General features: G+C 43.4%; 5 protein-coding genes across 5 annotated transcripts; 4 read left to right on the forward strand and 1 right to left on the reverse strand.

The window, feature by feature from the left end:
- Positions 1–336: 336 nt before the first annotated feature.
- Positions 337–3,885, forward strand: FA14DRAFT_162875 (uncharacterized protein). The gene has a single exon (XM_025499784.1). The coding sequence runs from the start codon at positions 470–472 to the stop codon at positions 3,794–3,796; it is 3,327 nt and encodes a 1,108-aa protein (XP_025351496.1). The 5' UTR covers positions 337–469; the 3' UTR covers positions 3,797–3,885.
- A 281-nt stretch (positions 3,886–4,166) lies between these two features.
- Positions 4,167–4,946, reverse strand: FA14DRAFT_110746 (NAD(P)-binding protein; the record flags this gene model as incomplete). Its single annotated transcript, XM_025495922.1, has 2 exons — positions 4,167–4,564; positions 4,721–4,946. Coding segments are annotated over 2 exons (624 nt in total), but the record flags the coding sequence as incomplete, so codon positions are not given.
- Positions 4,947–5,322: 376 nt separating this feature from the next.
- FA14DRAFT_182942 (D-tyrosyl-tRNA deacylase) lies at positions 5,323–6,195 on the forward strand (the record flags this gene model as incomplete). Its single annotated transcript, XM_025501269.1, has 5 exons — positions 5,323–5,365; positions 5,429–5,893; positions 5,964–6,008; positions 6,077–6,091; positions 6,167–6,195. 5 exons carry the CDS (start codon positions 5,323–5,325, stop codon positions 6,193–6,195), a joined length of 597 nt encoding a protein of 198 aa, XP_025351498.1.
- Positions 6,196–6,827: 632 nt separating this feature from the next.
- Positions 6,828–10,164, forward strand: FA14DRAFT_169431 (delta9-fatty acid desaturase; the record flags this gene model as incomplete). Its single annotated transcript, XM_025500207.1, has 2 exons — positions 6,828–8,608; positions 10,133–10,164. The coding sequence occupies exons 1-2, from the start codon at positions 7,192–7,194 to the stop codon at positions 10,162–10,164; spliced, it is 1,449 nt and encodes a 482-aa protein (XP_025351499.1). The 5' UTR covers positions 6,828–7,191.
- Positions 10,165–11,024: 860 nt separating this feature from the next.
- On the forward strand, positions 11,025–11,915 carry FA14DRAFT_105416 (uncharacterized protein; the record flags this gene model as incomplete). The annotated part of the gene is made up of 1 exon (XM_025495742.1): positions 11,025–11,915. A coding segment is annotated over one exon (891 nt), but the record flags the coding sequence as incomplete, so codon positions are not given.
- Positions 11,916–14,281: the final 2,366 nt, after the last annotated feature.

The following is a 14,281-nucleotide window of genomic DNA, read 5'->3' on the forward strand; positions in this document are numbered from 1 at the left end:
TACCGCATCCCGTCCGATCTGCGAAGTCAAGCACGGTATCGCCTAGTCAGTACTGCGGTGGGGGACCACGCGGGAATCCTGGGTGCTGCAGTTCTTTTCATTATTTTTTGCCCTTCAAGCATATCACTTAATTCATTCTTTTTCAATGGTGAGAAGTTCTATTGAAAAGATGCCATCCATGATAGTGATGATGATGATGGTCTTAAGCCATTCACGCGTTAAAGACAGAAGAAGGGATGACAGTCTTAAAGCGCTAAACGTTTAACGCGAATGCACGGTTATAAGTATAACTAGAATACAGTATAAGTATTAATTGAACTTATTGTCGCGTGGAGCCTGGGGTAAAAATATACACCTAGCATGCAATACTTCCCATCAATGTGATTAACACTTTTTACTCTTCCTTCTCCTCACACCAAATGCTGATCGCGTATCACAAGCAATGTCAACAATGATGACGGCATCCACTATGCCGTCAAATGGATTGTACGATGCTCGTGCTACGATTATCATTATTGGAATGAAAGGGGCAGGAAAGACGACGATCGGTTTGATGGCAAATAGATCGATGGGTCGTACATTTATCGATATGGATTATAGATTCAGAATAAGCGAGGACACATCCGTTGAAGCATACGTTGCTGCACATGGATGGAACGCTTTCAGAGCAAGAGAAACTGTTCTTCTCAAAGAATTACTCGTTCAACATCCGTTTGATGCAGTAATCGCTTGTGGTGGTGGAATCATTGAATCAAGCGAATCAAGAAGAGTTTTGAAATCAGTCTTGCATACTATGCCGGTCATTCGTGTCCTACGTGAAGAAAGCGCTGTTCGACAATACATTGATGGAAGATGGCTCAGACAATACGATGAAGATTTGGGTGCAATGATGAGAAGAAGGACTTTGTTGTACCGGGATTGTTGCTCGCATACATTCTACAATCTCTCATGCGGCTTAGATGCGTCTTCAAGGGAGCCATCACGCAGTACAGATCGAGTAAATTTCTTCTCAGCATCTTCCAATACAACAGATCCTCTCAAATTCAAGCAAGTTGGCAATTCGTTCGAACGACTTTTACGTGCGATTCTCGGTGATTCCTTCAAAAGTGCAAATCAATCGCAAAATTTTGCAGATCCAGAATTAGGCGCAAATAGCATCGCAAGGCCTTCACGTCAATCATCTGCTCCTTTGGACTTGCCAGGATCACCTATTAGCGGTCAAAATACTCCACCGGTGTTTCGAAATAGTCTTTCAAACTTACTCGCCCCTCATGGACCTGGTCCAGGGCCACTACATGAGACAGCATTCAATGAGCACAGGCTATCGTCACCTTTGCATAATGGGTCCAAGATGCAGTCAAAGCAAGCAATGAGCAAAAGCAGTAGTGGAAAGAATGGAACATCATCAACAAGAAGGAAAGGCATTGCAGTTTTGCCAGGTCGTGCCAATGTGTTAGAGCGGTCAAGTCTTTTGACCAGGCGGACAACAGCCATGTCATTAACATTTGCCGACTTAACGAGTATAAGCGCAGACATGTTACGAAATATCACACAAGGTGTAGATGCGCTAGAATTGCGTGTGGACATGTTGGATTGTTTGAGGCCGGCCACTGCCACTGCACGTTCGCTAGATATCGAAGCAGAGCCAAAGATTGATTTTGAAGAAGTGGCAAGACAACTTGAAACTTTGCGAAAGATGACGCCTGATATTCCAATCTTGTTTACCGTTCGTTCGGATCGAGAAGGAGGCTTCTTTCATGATGACAGGAAGCTATCTCAACGTGATACGCGCTCGCCCCACTCGCAGGCAATATACTTCCAGTTGCTGCAATTGGCTATCGGGATGGGCATAGAGATGCTTGACGTCGAATTAGGTTGGGATCCTTGGATGACGAAGAAGCTGGTCGAATCACGCGGACGGACAAAGATTGTTCCGAGTTACCACGATCTCATGGGTGCACTGAAGTGGGATTCAAACGTAGCCCGTCAATTATACGATCGGGCTTGCTCATTTGGAAATGGTGTGCACGTAGTCATGATGATCGGCACAACAACACGATCAAATATCGAGCAAAATCAACACATTGGCTCTTTCTCCGCTCGAATTCTCTCTGCTGCCGGTGCCGATCCGTCGGGACGGATGCCACCGCTTATGGCTCTCAATATGGGCATGGCAGGTCGTTCATCTAGACCATTCAATGATGTATTGAACTTTGTCAGTCATCCTGCCATGCCGATGAAAGCTGGTAAAGGTCAATTGTCTCTCAAAGAGATGATGGAAACATTGGTCAGATTGAGTATGATCCGTACTTCTCACTTTCATCTTTACGGTGCAGTTCATGAAGCAGCTCAATTGGTCAAAGAGGCAATCAGTGCAGCATTTGATGAATTCGGTTTGCCATTCCAATTGCTGGAAGAGGGTACCTGGAGTTTAGCTGAATACATCGAAGCTCACCAAAATGACGATATGGGCGATCGGCAAGAAGAAGAAAATACAATGGTCAATTCGATGAGCGATGGTCTTTATATTGCCGATCACGCACATCGACAAACGGAGCTATTCGAAATCATGTCAAGAAGATGTCCTGAGCGTATCTCTAAAATTGGTAGGATCGTACAGGCAGTTGATGTGATGGCAAGACAAGACATTGGATTGCTTATGCTTGGTACGGAAAGAGGCAGACGAGTGCCAAACGCATTGGGTGAAATGCGTGGCCCTTTGGTGGGTTGTCATACATTACCTGCTGCGATCGAACGTACTTTGCTAGCACACTTGGCGCCGATCAATGTACCGAATGCTCATAGAAGTGGATTGATTGTCATCTTGAATGATGAAGAGGAGCCAAATGAGAAAGGAGATACGGAGATGGGCGAAAATGCGGAAAAGTATCAAGCAACTACCAATATCGCCAAACGTGCAGCTTTGCATGCCCTTTGCCAGATGGGATTGGGAACGGTGTATGTGTTGGAACAAAGTGATTCTCATCATGGGAACTTGTCCGATGATCCGCCTTACAGTCGAAGACAAAGTCTTGCTCCCGGAGCCTCCAGAGATTCAAGTGCACCACCCCATCCAACTTCATCCAAAGCATGGGCACAGGAGGTACTGCGTTTGAATTATAGCCATGAATCCCAAAGTGGCACTACTGCTGAAGCAAATAATGATCTCCGTGTAGTGGTGCGAGATATCAGCCTGGCAAGTCTTGCCCATTCTCCGACTAGAAGCGGGCATGAAACACCAGAGAATGGTACGGGAAAAAGGACGAGAATGGATATGTTATCCGATTTACAACACGGCCATGAAGATGAAGATGCTGAAACGATGGCTGCGATTTATGATTTTGAAAGACATCCGTCCAAGAGGCCATGTGCGATTGTGGTGGTAGGAGGAAGTGAAGAAAGACAACGTGAATGTTTGAGCACATTGCCGAAAAGTTCTACTACCGCGCAAGCAAACGAAGAGGATCATTTGCGAATCGTGCAATACAACAAGAAACATTTCATCCTTCCACGCGAATTATGGCAATCATCTTTTGGAGGTACGATTGTACGTATCCCATCCAAGAGATCGGACATCATTGGAAGTAGACGAAAAGTCGAAGTTGATGCACCAAAAGTGAGCGGCAATATACATTTCCAAGATGATCAAACGGCTACGCTACATAATGGCTGGATCAACGTAGAACCTTGGGTGATCGAAAGGGATCGTGTACAGAAAAATGTGATCGAAGCTTGGACTAGAAGAAGTGCGCCAAGTCATTATTTATGTGGTATATGGGATTCCTCTAAAGGGTGAACGAGAAGCAAAAAAGCTTTGTAGAATAATAATGTTTACTATGTAATTGTGTGTGTGTATTTATTTATTTGATCTTTTCATCAATTTCTTCATGTTTGCGTTTAAGACCTTTGACTGTTTTTACTGCGACGCTATCTAACAACCATGTTGGTCCGTATTGCGCTACCAACATACCTGCATAATGCGGCCACCAAGGTGTGATGACACCTTTTGGTCTTGTCCAATAAGATGATGGAGGTGGAGTTTGATGTTTAGGTGAAGAAGAAGGTTGAAAAGCCGGAGGAGCAAGCCAGCCATAAGGCAAGATTGTCCCAAGTGAGCCACCCGGACGAAGCGAATGCATGGCCGAACGAACCCAATCGAAAGAGGTAGGTACCATAAGTGAAACTGGTTCAGCACACATTCCTGATTGAACTTGGCCAGGAACCATGCAAACTACATCAACTTGTTCACCTTCACAAATCATTTCTGAACGTAAAGAATGCGAGAATGCAACATCGAAACCTTTTGTGCCCATGTATGGTGAAAGATAAGGTGTTGGAGTCCAAGCACCGATACTCGTAACGGTTACAAGTAAACTTGGTTGATTTTGTTTGAGGGAAGTCATACATTTTCTTGTTACTTCTGCTGGAAATAAAGAATTTGCAATCACGATCCCGGCCATTTCTTCTTTTGTGAGATCTTCCAAACGTGGATAACCTTCACTTTGAACGCCCAGGTTGTTAATCACTACTGTTAATCGGACATCTTTTTTGGATAGAATCGCATCTAGACCTTCTTGAAGTGCTTCGTTGGGATAAGGTGTTGCTTCACAGACCAAGATTTCCACTTGCACATGAGCGGGAACGGGTAGAAACGTAGGAGAATTGGTATTCGTTGATGATGAAGCACTTAGCTGACTGTTTGACTTTCTTCTTTTTACACTTCCTTTTCGGCTTGAAGAAGGTGTTCGTTTAACCTCATCCGTTTCTTCTCGTTTTGTAGTTGAGCTCTTTCTTCTTTTGGGTGTATCTTTATATATTTGACGTGAAACAATCGTCTCTCGTACAACTTCGAGCTTCTTTCTATTTCTTCCCTGAATGATCACATTGAAGCCATGATGGGCTAATTGATATGCCCATTCTTCTCCCATTCCTCCCGTTGCTCCTGTGATTAATGCATAAGGCGCTCTACCTTTTCCGCCATGCAAATATCTTCGAAGCGGATTACCTTCCGCGCTTGGAAGGTTGACAAGTTGTGGCATTTTGATGAAAGGGAATACACTCGTGGTGATAAAGAAAGATTATCATATTCATCTTCTCAAATCAATACTTCAAGGTGACATGACTTTTTATTGTATGCATGCATACAACATTCGATTCTATACCAAACAATAACACACTGGGAATGTGCCTGCCAGTACTCTACAAACGCTAAGATGGAAAGGGGTGCTTATATAAGCGCATTCATTGGAAGATTGTTGTGCAGCCGCTTTCACAGCCTAACAACTTTACAAGCTTCCCTTCATCTGTTCAGGAGAGAGCGAAATGAGAGCTGTACTACAGAGGGTCACAGGTGCAACTGTACATGGTGAGATGCCTATGGTGAAGACTAGCAATAACTCAGACTGACGGTAAGCCTTTCATTCGACAGTGGATGGGAAGTTGATCTCACGCATAGGGCCGGGAATCGTTGCTCTAATCGGAATTGGAGTTGAGGATACAGCTGAAGAGATTACACCTATAAGTCAAAAGATCTTGACGACAAAGTTATGGAATGAAGGCCAAAAAGCATCTCAAATTGTCGTACCGCCTCAATATTCAACTGATCAAACTACCAACCCAACAACGGACACACCAACAAAACCGGCAGCTGAAGCAAATGATGACATACAAAAGGCGAGATCCGAACAGGTTTGGGGAGGCAAACCGTGGAAGCAAAATGTGATGGATTTAGAGGGAGAAGTGATGTGTATTTCACAATTCACTTTGCATGCCAGATTATCCAAAGGCACTAAGCCGGATTTCCACAAAAGTATGGGTGGAGAACAGGCAAAGATATTGTATGAACAGCTACTAGAACGACTAGGGAAGACTTATAGACCGGATCGCATTAAAGGTATGTTTTCCGTCACAATCCCGTAGCTTTCCCCGTTGCTGACGTCAATCTCACTTTTGTGTGGAAAAAGATGGAGCTTTTGGAGAAATGATGCAATGTTCATTGACCAATGACGGTGAGTGGAGAAAAGATAGTCGATTCCAATTAGCTTTAAACTGATTCGATAGCTTCCTTTCACTTTAGGTCCAGTCACGATACGTGAGTTTTCGGAAATTTGTACCCCACAGACTGACTGACTTTCACGCTAACTGGTTCTCCTTCTTCCGATGATAGTCATTGATACTGCTGATAATAAAAAGTGAACCCACTTTAAGACGATCACATGACGTCAAATTGAAAGTGGGTCAAAACGTTTTATTGAATTCTAATTTGTCATGTTCCTGCAGATGAAAGATTAGAAAGAAGTCATTTTCGGATTGATTGCCTTTTTCACATGCCGCCACCAAAAAGACTGTTTGTTGCCCTCTCACTTTGTCTTACGTACGCCAAAAGTTTGCAACCTTTGACACAAAGTCGGAAATCGGAAATCTACAAAGGCGTCCGTGCCGTGTCTGTCCAATTGAAGTGTGGAGAGAAAGATTTGGGCTAAAACATACAAACCCGACCCTGCCCGTTTGTCCGCTTTACGCGCTTGTGTACGTGCGTGCGTGCGTGCGTTTGTACGTGTCACCGACGGCGTTTGTTTGGCTTTGCGTTGCCCCAAACTTTGTTGGGGGAAGGGATTAAGAATTTTTATTCTGACTTTTAGCGCCTAAGCAGCGCAGATTTGAAGGGGCAACGCACTAAACCAGTGTTTGTGTTTCAATCAAACTCAGAAGTTTCCCAAATTTCTTGTTTGCCACACTTTTCTTGTAATTCATCAATTAAAGACAAAATAGACTTTTGAATTGATTGATTGATTCGAGTGTGTTTGAAAAGTGAAAAAGAATCAAATGACTAACACTTACTTAGATCTGGGCCTTTCCTGGGGCTACCGGCCTACGATTGAGCGGCTCCCCGATTGATTTGAGTGGCCAAAATTAAGTTGTGCATGTACATACATTCATACATACGCTCGACAAGCAAAACACATATATATATACCATTGACACTTGACATTTTCTTACTCGACACCCACCACCTCATCATACCAATAGTCGTTCAGGTCAGCGACAGACTCACATACCCAACCATATTTCTACAGCAACTTTCTTTTGCAGTAGATAATTTCAACACTCAATCGCAGGTCACAGCGATCGTCATCCGCTTCTGCGAGACATTCACTACAACTCAAACCTAACGACTTCTCTTGACTCACAATGGCCTCTCCTCATATCGAATTGCCAAGTGGCGAGCAAACTTTGCTCAACCGCAAGCAACCAGCTCCTGGCCTTCGTACACCTCCAGCCGATCAACTTTCTCCTCCTCAATCTGAAGATGAATCGACAGGTGCACCAACAGTGCCACAACCAAAAAAGAAGTCTGCATTCGCAGATGGTGATATCCCAGATGACTACGTTACAAGAACTTTGGAACGTGAACCCGCTCTTCCTCCAGTTGAATGGAAGAACATCTTGAACGAAATTCAATGGGTCAGTTTCATCGTGTTGACAAGTACGCCTCTTTTGGCCGTCTATGGATTGTTCACTACCCATCTTTCATGGAAGACATTCGCGTGGTCAATCGCATACTACTTCTTCTCTGGCTTGGGTATCACTGCCGGTTACCATCGTTTGTGGGCACATCGTTCATACAACGCAAGTAAACCATTGGAATACGCTCTCGCAATCATGGGTACAAGTGCCGTTCAAGGATCCATCCATTGGTGGGCTCGCGGTCACCGTGCTCATCACCGTTACACTGATACCGATTTGGACCCATACGGTGCTCACAACGGTCTCTTGTGGTCTCACTTGGGATGGATGATTGTCAAACCACGCCGTAAGCCCGGTGTTGCAGACATTTCCGATTTGCGCAAGAACTCAGTCATCAAATTCCAACACAAGTTCTACATTCCACTCATCTTGATCACAGGTTTCGTTTTCCCAACCATTGTTGCAGGTTTGGGTTGGGGAGACTGGCGCGGTGGTTTCTTCTATGCAGCCATTTGCCGTTTGGTCTTCGTTCACCATTCCACTTTCTGTGTCAATTCTTTGGCCCATTGGTTAGGTGAAGCATCATTCGACAACAAGATGACACCTCGTGATCACTTCATCACTGCTTTGGTTACCGTTGGTGAAGGTTACCACAACTTCCACCATCAATTCCCAATGGATTACCGTAACGCAGTCAAATGGTTCCAATATGACCCAACAAAATGGTTCATCATTGCCATGAAGTCAGTCGGTTTGGCATCTAACTTGAAGAAGTTCCCTGACAACGAAGTACAAAAGGGACGAGTGGCAATGCAATTGCAAAAGTTGAACGAACAACAATCTGAACTCTCATGGCCAAAGAACTACAACGACCTTCCAGTTATCTCATGGGATGACTTCCAAGAAGAGTCCAAGAACCGTCCTTTGATTGCCATTTCCGGTTTCATCCACGATGTTTCCACTTTCATGGATGAACATCCAGGTGGTCGTCATTTGTTGGCCGGAAAGATTGGTAAGGATGCCACTGTTGCATTCAACGGAGGATTGTACAACCACTCCAACGCTGCACACAACTTGCTCAGTATGATGCGTGTCGGTGTCATTGACGGTGGATATCAATTGGCCGTTGATGATATCAAACGTACAGAAAGAGCACGTGCAGCAGCAGCAGCCATCACAGAAGAGTCAAAGGATGACAAGAATACACCACCCAAATTTGAATGGTCAACACCATTGCCAGGTGAAGATGAACGACAAATTGATGCAAAGGCACGTTCATACGTTCCACCCGGACAAGTGTACACCATCTTGAAACGTGGTGAATTAAAGGCAAACACTGTCGCACAAAAGTCTGGTGGCCGTGTGGGCAAATTCCTATAGATTCCTCAATCTTTTCTCGTTTTTCATTGTCACCCAAGCATCAATCATCATAAAAGGGCTCTCTTAATATAATTACTATCGTACTGTCTTTCTGTATTCTTCAACCCCAATCAAATATTCATAGACGATCATTCTGTTAATAATCATCTGCCTGGTAACCTATTCCGCTTGTGTATGTGTGTGTGTTTCAGTAAGATCATTAGCATCCTTAATTATGCCCTTTTAGTAAGCTCTCGCCATCAAGTCGCTTCTTTCTAAACGTTGCCGGAAAAGAGAGAGACTCCAAGGTCTCCTTCTAGCAAGCGATTCACCTACACAAGAACCTGGCATAATCTAATCCGAATCCAGGTACATCTAATATTATCTTCTCCGCATTTATCATTATTAGGGCCTTTGTAGTGCATGATAGTGAGCTTGTATATGCCGAAGTCCCCCTTATGTCTCGCTTAAGAGAAGCTACAGCATGGATGGCCGGCCAATCAATGCAGCCAGTTAAAAGCGGTGAACAGATCACATTAGACAGACAACACAGCCAGGGACACACGCTGGTTGAAACAAAGTAAGGGGTCAATTGTGGGCTTTCTGCACGTGAATTGTGGATGCATTGATTGTCAAATGGGTCAGGTCCGATCTTCTAGCCGTATAAGCTACAAAACTTGATTGATTGATCGATCAGCGGTCCCACTAGCGCGAAATGATTTAATCATTGAATGACGTACACTTTCTTGCACTTATACAACATCCCTAAACACTAGCCGAATGCGTGTGCGGACAATGAATCAGGCGCTTGAGCTGTGTACGTGTGAAATGCAACGCGTTCAACTAACGGTTTTCTTAGAAAATTGATGAGAAAAACTCTCCGATACTGACAAAGTGCTTCTCCGGCATACAAAACACGATCTTTTGTTTGTTTTAAGTAGACTATATGCCGTGCTGCTCTTATGCACAACTTCATGCAAGTTCATCTATTGTCCTGCACTGTATAACAGCCCCACACGAACAACAAAGCAGGTGCCCTAGTGCCGATCTGTGAATTACCCCAATTTCCTTTCTCATCACCCGGATCGTTCATCAGCCGCTGTAAGAGCAATTAATTGCTTAGCTTCAAAGAGCTTTTGACATCGGACCATAAATGAACCCAAAGTGTGAAAAAAGGCAATAATGAAGGTGAACCACATTAGGACTCAAAGGGGCTTTTGGAAAAGCTCCGCTCTTAAACGCGTCTTAGAATTATTGACGCTCAGCGCTTTAAACCACAAGCGGGCGGAGCCTGAATGAAAAAAAGTACGGCATAAGAACAGAGCAATTGAATGTTGAAATGAATCCTGCTGCCTAATTGGTTTAGTCTTTGTTTGAGAAATAGGCTAATTTGACTCAGATGATTAAAAAAAATTATCATGCAAACGCACATAAGCACTTATCCCCTTACCGTTTTTGATCTTTAAATCGTTCGATTATCCCATTATTCCAGTCTCCATGCGTTTTTTTGTATCAAACTTTGACCCGCATAAAGGCCGTATCAATGTTTGTTTGCACATTATGCCTTGTAGAAGAAGAAAAAGTTTTAGTCTGCCAAGGTTAGGAACTAGCCCTGTTCCCCACCCGATTCAGTAGTGAAAAAGAGTGAGGGCCCCACTTCAATTCGCTTGCGCGCGCATTAAGAGAGCAAAAACACACACACACTCAATTGACATTACGTCGCAGAGCCGCTTCTTCATTCAGCCCTGCCTTGCCTTTTATTTTTCTGACATCCGAAAATTCATTTGGCCGCGCTTGCTCGCAGACCCGCAGAACCCTCTCTAATACATACACTACACTATACCTATTCAACCCCTCATTTTCCCACTTCTCTCCAGAGTTTGATTTTACATTCAATGTATCTGTCATAATCATTTCCTCCTTTACATCCACCTTCGACCTCATCCTCAATCTCTTTTCGACACCTTTCATCCGACCTTTCCCCACCATCAATCCCACCCCTCTACCCCTATTCGCCTCTCCGATTCTCTCTCTCTCTATATCGATCAATCGACTTTTTGGTGGCCAATAGTCGATCTCAAATTCAAGCATTCTTACAACAAGATAGATTGCACGGTGTCAAATCATCTTGTGGCCATCCAGACAGAATTCGATCAAATTCTCGTCTAAACCTCCTCCTCCTCCAATAACAATCCATCATGGGTCTACCTCCTCGTCATTCTCGCACAGTTCCCGCCCCACCAAGAACGGGCGGTGCACCTGCAATCAATCCAAACTTGATCTTGGCCATTCGATTCTTGCTTTCGTTACTCATTTGTGCTTTGGCCATCATTGCAGCAGTCATTTCAATCTTGGTTGTTCAATATTACAACTCTCATCATATCATCGCTCCATCATGGGGATCGCTAATCTTTATTATTGTTTTGGGTTTGGCAACACCTTGTTTGTACTTTGGATACAATATCCTATTACCTATCGCACCTTTCATCAACTATGGTGATTTCCTTTACGGTATCATGATGGTCAAGATTGAATTGCTCTTCCAATTTTCAATGGCCGTGCTATGGGTATCCGGTGCTTTGGCCTATGCAAGCGATCTTCGTGGATATGAAAACTGTCAATTTGACGGATATTTCCATCAAGCAAAGCCTGCCAACTTCGAACATGTTTGCGATTTGATCAATTACGTTGTCCCATTCAATTATGCAGCTTTCGGTGTTCAAACATTATTGTTCGTTTTTGAATTGATGTTTGGATTATACACTTTCCTTTACCTTGATCAAGAATCTCTCAGTGAACCACACTTTGCGTGGGGTCGTCGTGCATACGATTACAGAACAGGAGCAAGTCAAACGGGCGGAGCAGGACGCAAAAATGTATACCGCGCCCGTGCCATCAATGCAGACGAAGGAGAACAAAGTGAAGTTATGGAAGCAGGTGCAGGAAGACGTGGAGCTGCATACAATGATCCAGAAAGAGGATCAGAAGAGATGAACGAAGTTGATAACGACGGACCAGCAACACTTGGTTCGCGTGGAAGGGGAAGACGTGGATATATCGAAGATGACGAAGAAGATCCACATTCAGCCGCTGATGGTATTGATGAAGATGAACAATCTGGATGGCATTTGCGCGATGAACATCGTGGAGATGCACATGCCTAGATATGATGCTCTACCTTCTTGAAAACTGGATATTCTCTTTGTCAATCTTGCCTTCCACCGATTCCCCTTTAAATGAAACTGCTTTCTCTCGTTGCGATCAAAAAAATGGATTGGTCTCGTGCCATTCCTCCCGCTTCGTATACCGATGCTCTGCTATGCAATCACTCATCGACACAATCGATCTTACTATTATTATTCCAACCAATCATTCGTTTCGCTTAATCAACAATTCGCTTATCTCGGTCTTCAAGGAAAAAGCTGAAGTGGTTGTCGCATGTATTTCTTTATTCGTTTACAAATGCGCCCGCGAGCTCTTTTGGACAACAACAAACTTTCGCTTTCTCATCTTTTGCTATTGCTTATTTTTTTTGGTCAACTACTTTCGATTCAAAACTTGTACTTTTTTACCACCTTTTTTTCGCTTCACATCTACGCTTGTCATTCTTTTGGCAAATCTGCTCTGTTTTTTCACGGTATACCCTGTGAAAAAACATCAATGCATGCACGACATTTTATCTTACGTCCTCTTTTCTCATCACCTGTTTCAACAGTGATTTGCAGTTTCCACCCTCCCCCTATTTCTCCTCCTCTTTCACTTAATATCAATTGGCAATGATATCCAATTCAAAGCAGAAATTAAACATGTGTGAAAAACAATTTAGAGATTAGACACGAATACAGTTGGGTTCTTGCCCGATAAGTTTAGGTGGGACTTTTGTCGACATATACAGTTGCTTATAGAATTGAGCGTACGAGCTTGCACCTGCAGTCACAGACTGAAGGGATACAAGTGATACATGACATAATCAAAGGAGATTAAAATGAAAGATGAGATTAAGTAGAAATCGTTGTTATGTCAGTAGAATCATCTTGCCCTGGCAACACATCCTACTTTGCATACTTTTGTTCAATTTCAGACAAGAGTTTGAAAGCGTTTGTAGCATCCAAACTCATCGAATAAGGACCATCACCAAGTGTAAGATAAATGATTTCAACCGAACGATGATGAGCTTCGTACAATTCTTGCGCAGTACAAACAGATAAATCCATCTTTGTACTCATTTTACATTGTTGATGTTGAAAACCATAAATTGCTCTTTTGAATGCAACTCCTTTTCCGAACAAAAATTGTTGTACTTCTTTATGCCATTCACGATAATTTTCTTTTCCACGTAGGATTGGAAGTGTTTGTCCGTCAATGGTGATTGTTTCTGCCATCTTTTGCTACTTTTTGATTCTTGCTAGAAGATCAACTTTTAGCATGATAGGCGGAACGTTCGATTTTTGGTATAATGTTGTATCAATTTATAGCCTCTTTTCCCCCATTCTTATTATACCATATAAAGCAGTCTTGTGGACAAATAATGGGAGTAAAAGCCAAGAGTTCAATTCGCGGCTGAATATTTTATGTGGAATAGCATTTATCCACAATCCGATTTGTATGCATTCTTAATCCGATGAAATCAGGAAGGAAACAGAATTCATTAGATGATGAAATGTAGTCGTTGCGATCAAAAAAGCTTATTTCTTTATCGTTTCTTTCGTATAGAGCAGGAGGGATGATTCTTGGATTCAAATCATATAGTAATTCGATCTGCTTTTAATTTGGATCACCACAGCAAAATCATCTGATCCACTACAAAAGACGAGCAAACGATTCAGCCTCGGAGCAATGATGAAACACAGCACAGTGCTTGAAAAACCATGCTGAGCCGCGAAAGATGATAACCAGTATAATACGCAGCCATATCCACCACATATCCGTGGGACAATAGGCGGTGTAATGTGGAACGTGCAAAAGAAGTTCAATCATATTCAATACACAATTCATTTCATATTCCGATCGCAAAGTCTTAACAAATTTGATTGTTCATTCTTTTCTGCCACATATTACCACAAAAATTGATACGCAATAATTCAGTTTTGTCAAGACGCACTGTGGTTTTGTCCATGGATATTCCACTTCGTCACCCCACAATATCGTTTATTGGTAAACGAAACAAAAGCAGTCCACATTACACAGCCATGGACTTCTACAAGTTCGGATCCAATCAACAGAGCCAATCACAGGATCCGTAATCAGTGGCGCTGATGCTGCCTTCTCACTCCAGCCTCTTCTCACTCCAGCCTCTTCTCACTCCAGCCTCTTCTCACTCCAGCCTCTTCTCACTCCAGCCTCTTCTCACTCCACTTTCTGCCCGTCCTCCCCACCTTCTGCCCTTCCTCCCCACCTTCTGCCCTTCCTCCCCACCTTCTGCCCTTCCTCCTCACTTTCTGCCCTTCCTCCTCAC

The sequence above is a fragment of the Meira miltonrushii genome (genome assembly GCF_003144205.1).
Source record: "Meira miltonrushii strain MCA 3882 unplaced genomic scaffold FA14scaffold_19, whole genome shotgun sequence".
Classification (NCBI taxonomy): domain Eukaryota; kingdom Fungi; phylum Basidiomycota; class Exobasidiomycetes; order Exobasidiales; family Brachybasidiaceae; genus Meira; species Meira miltonrushii.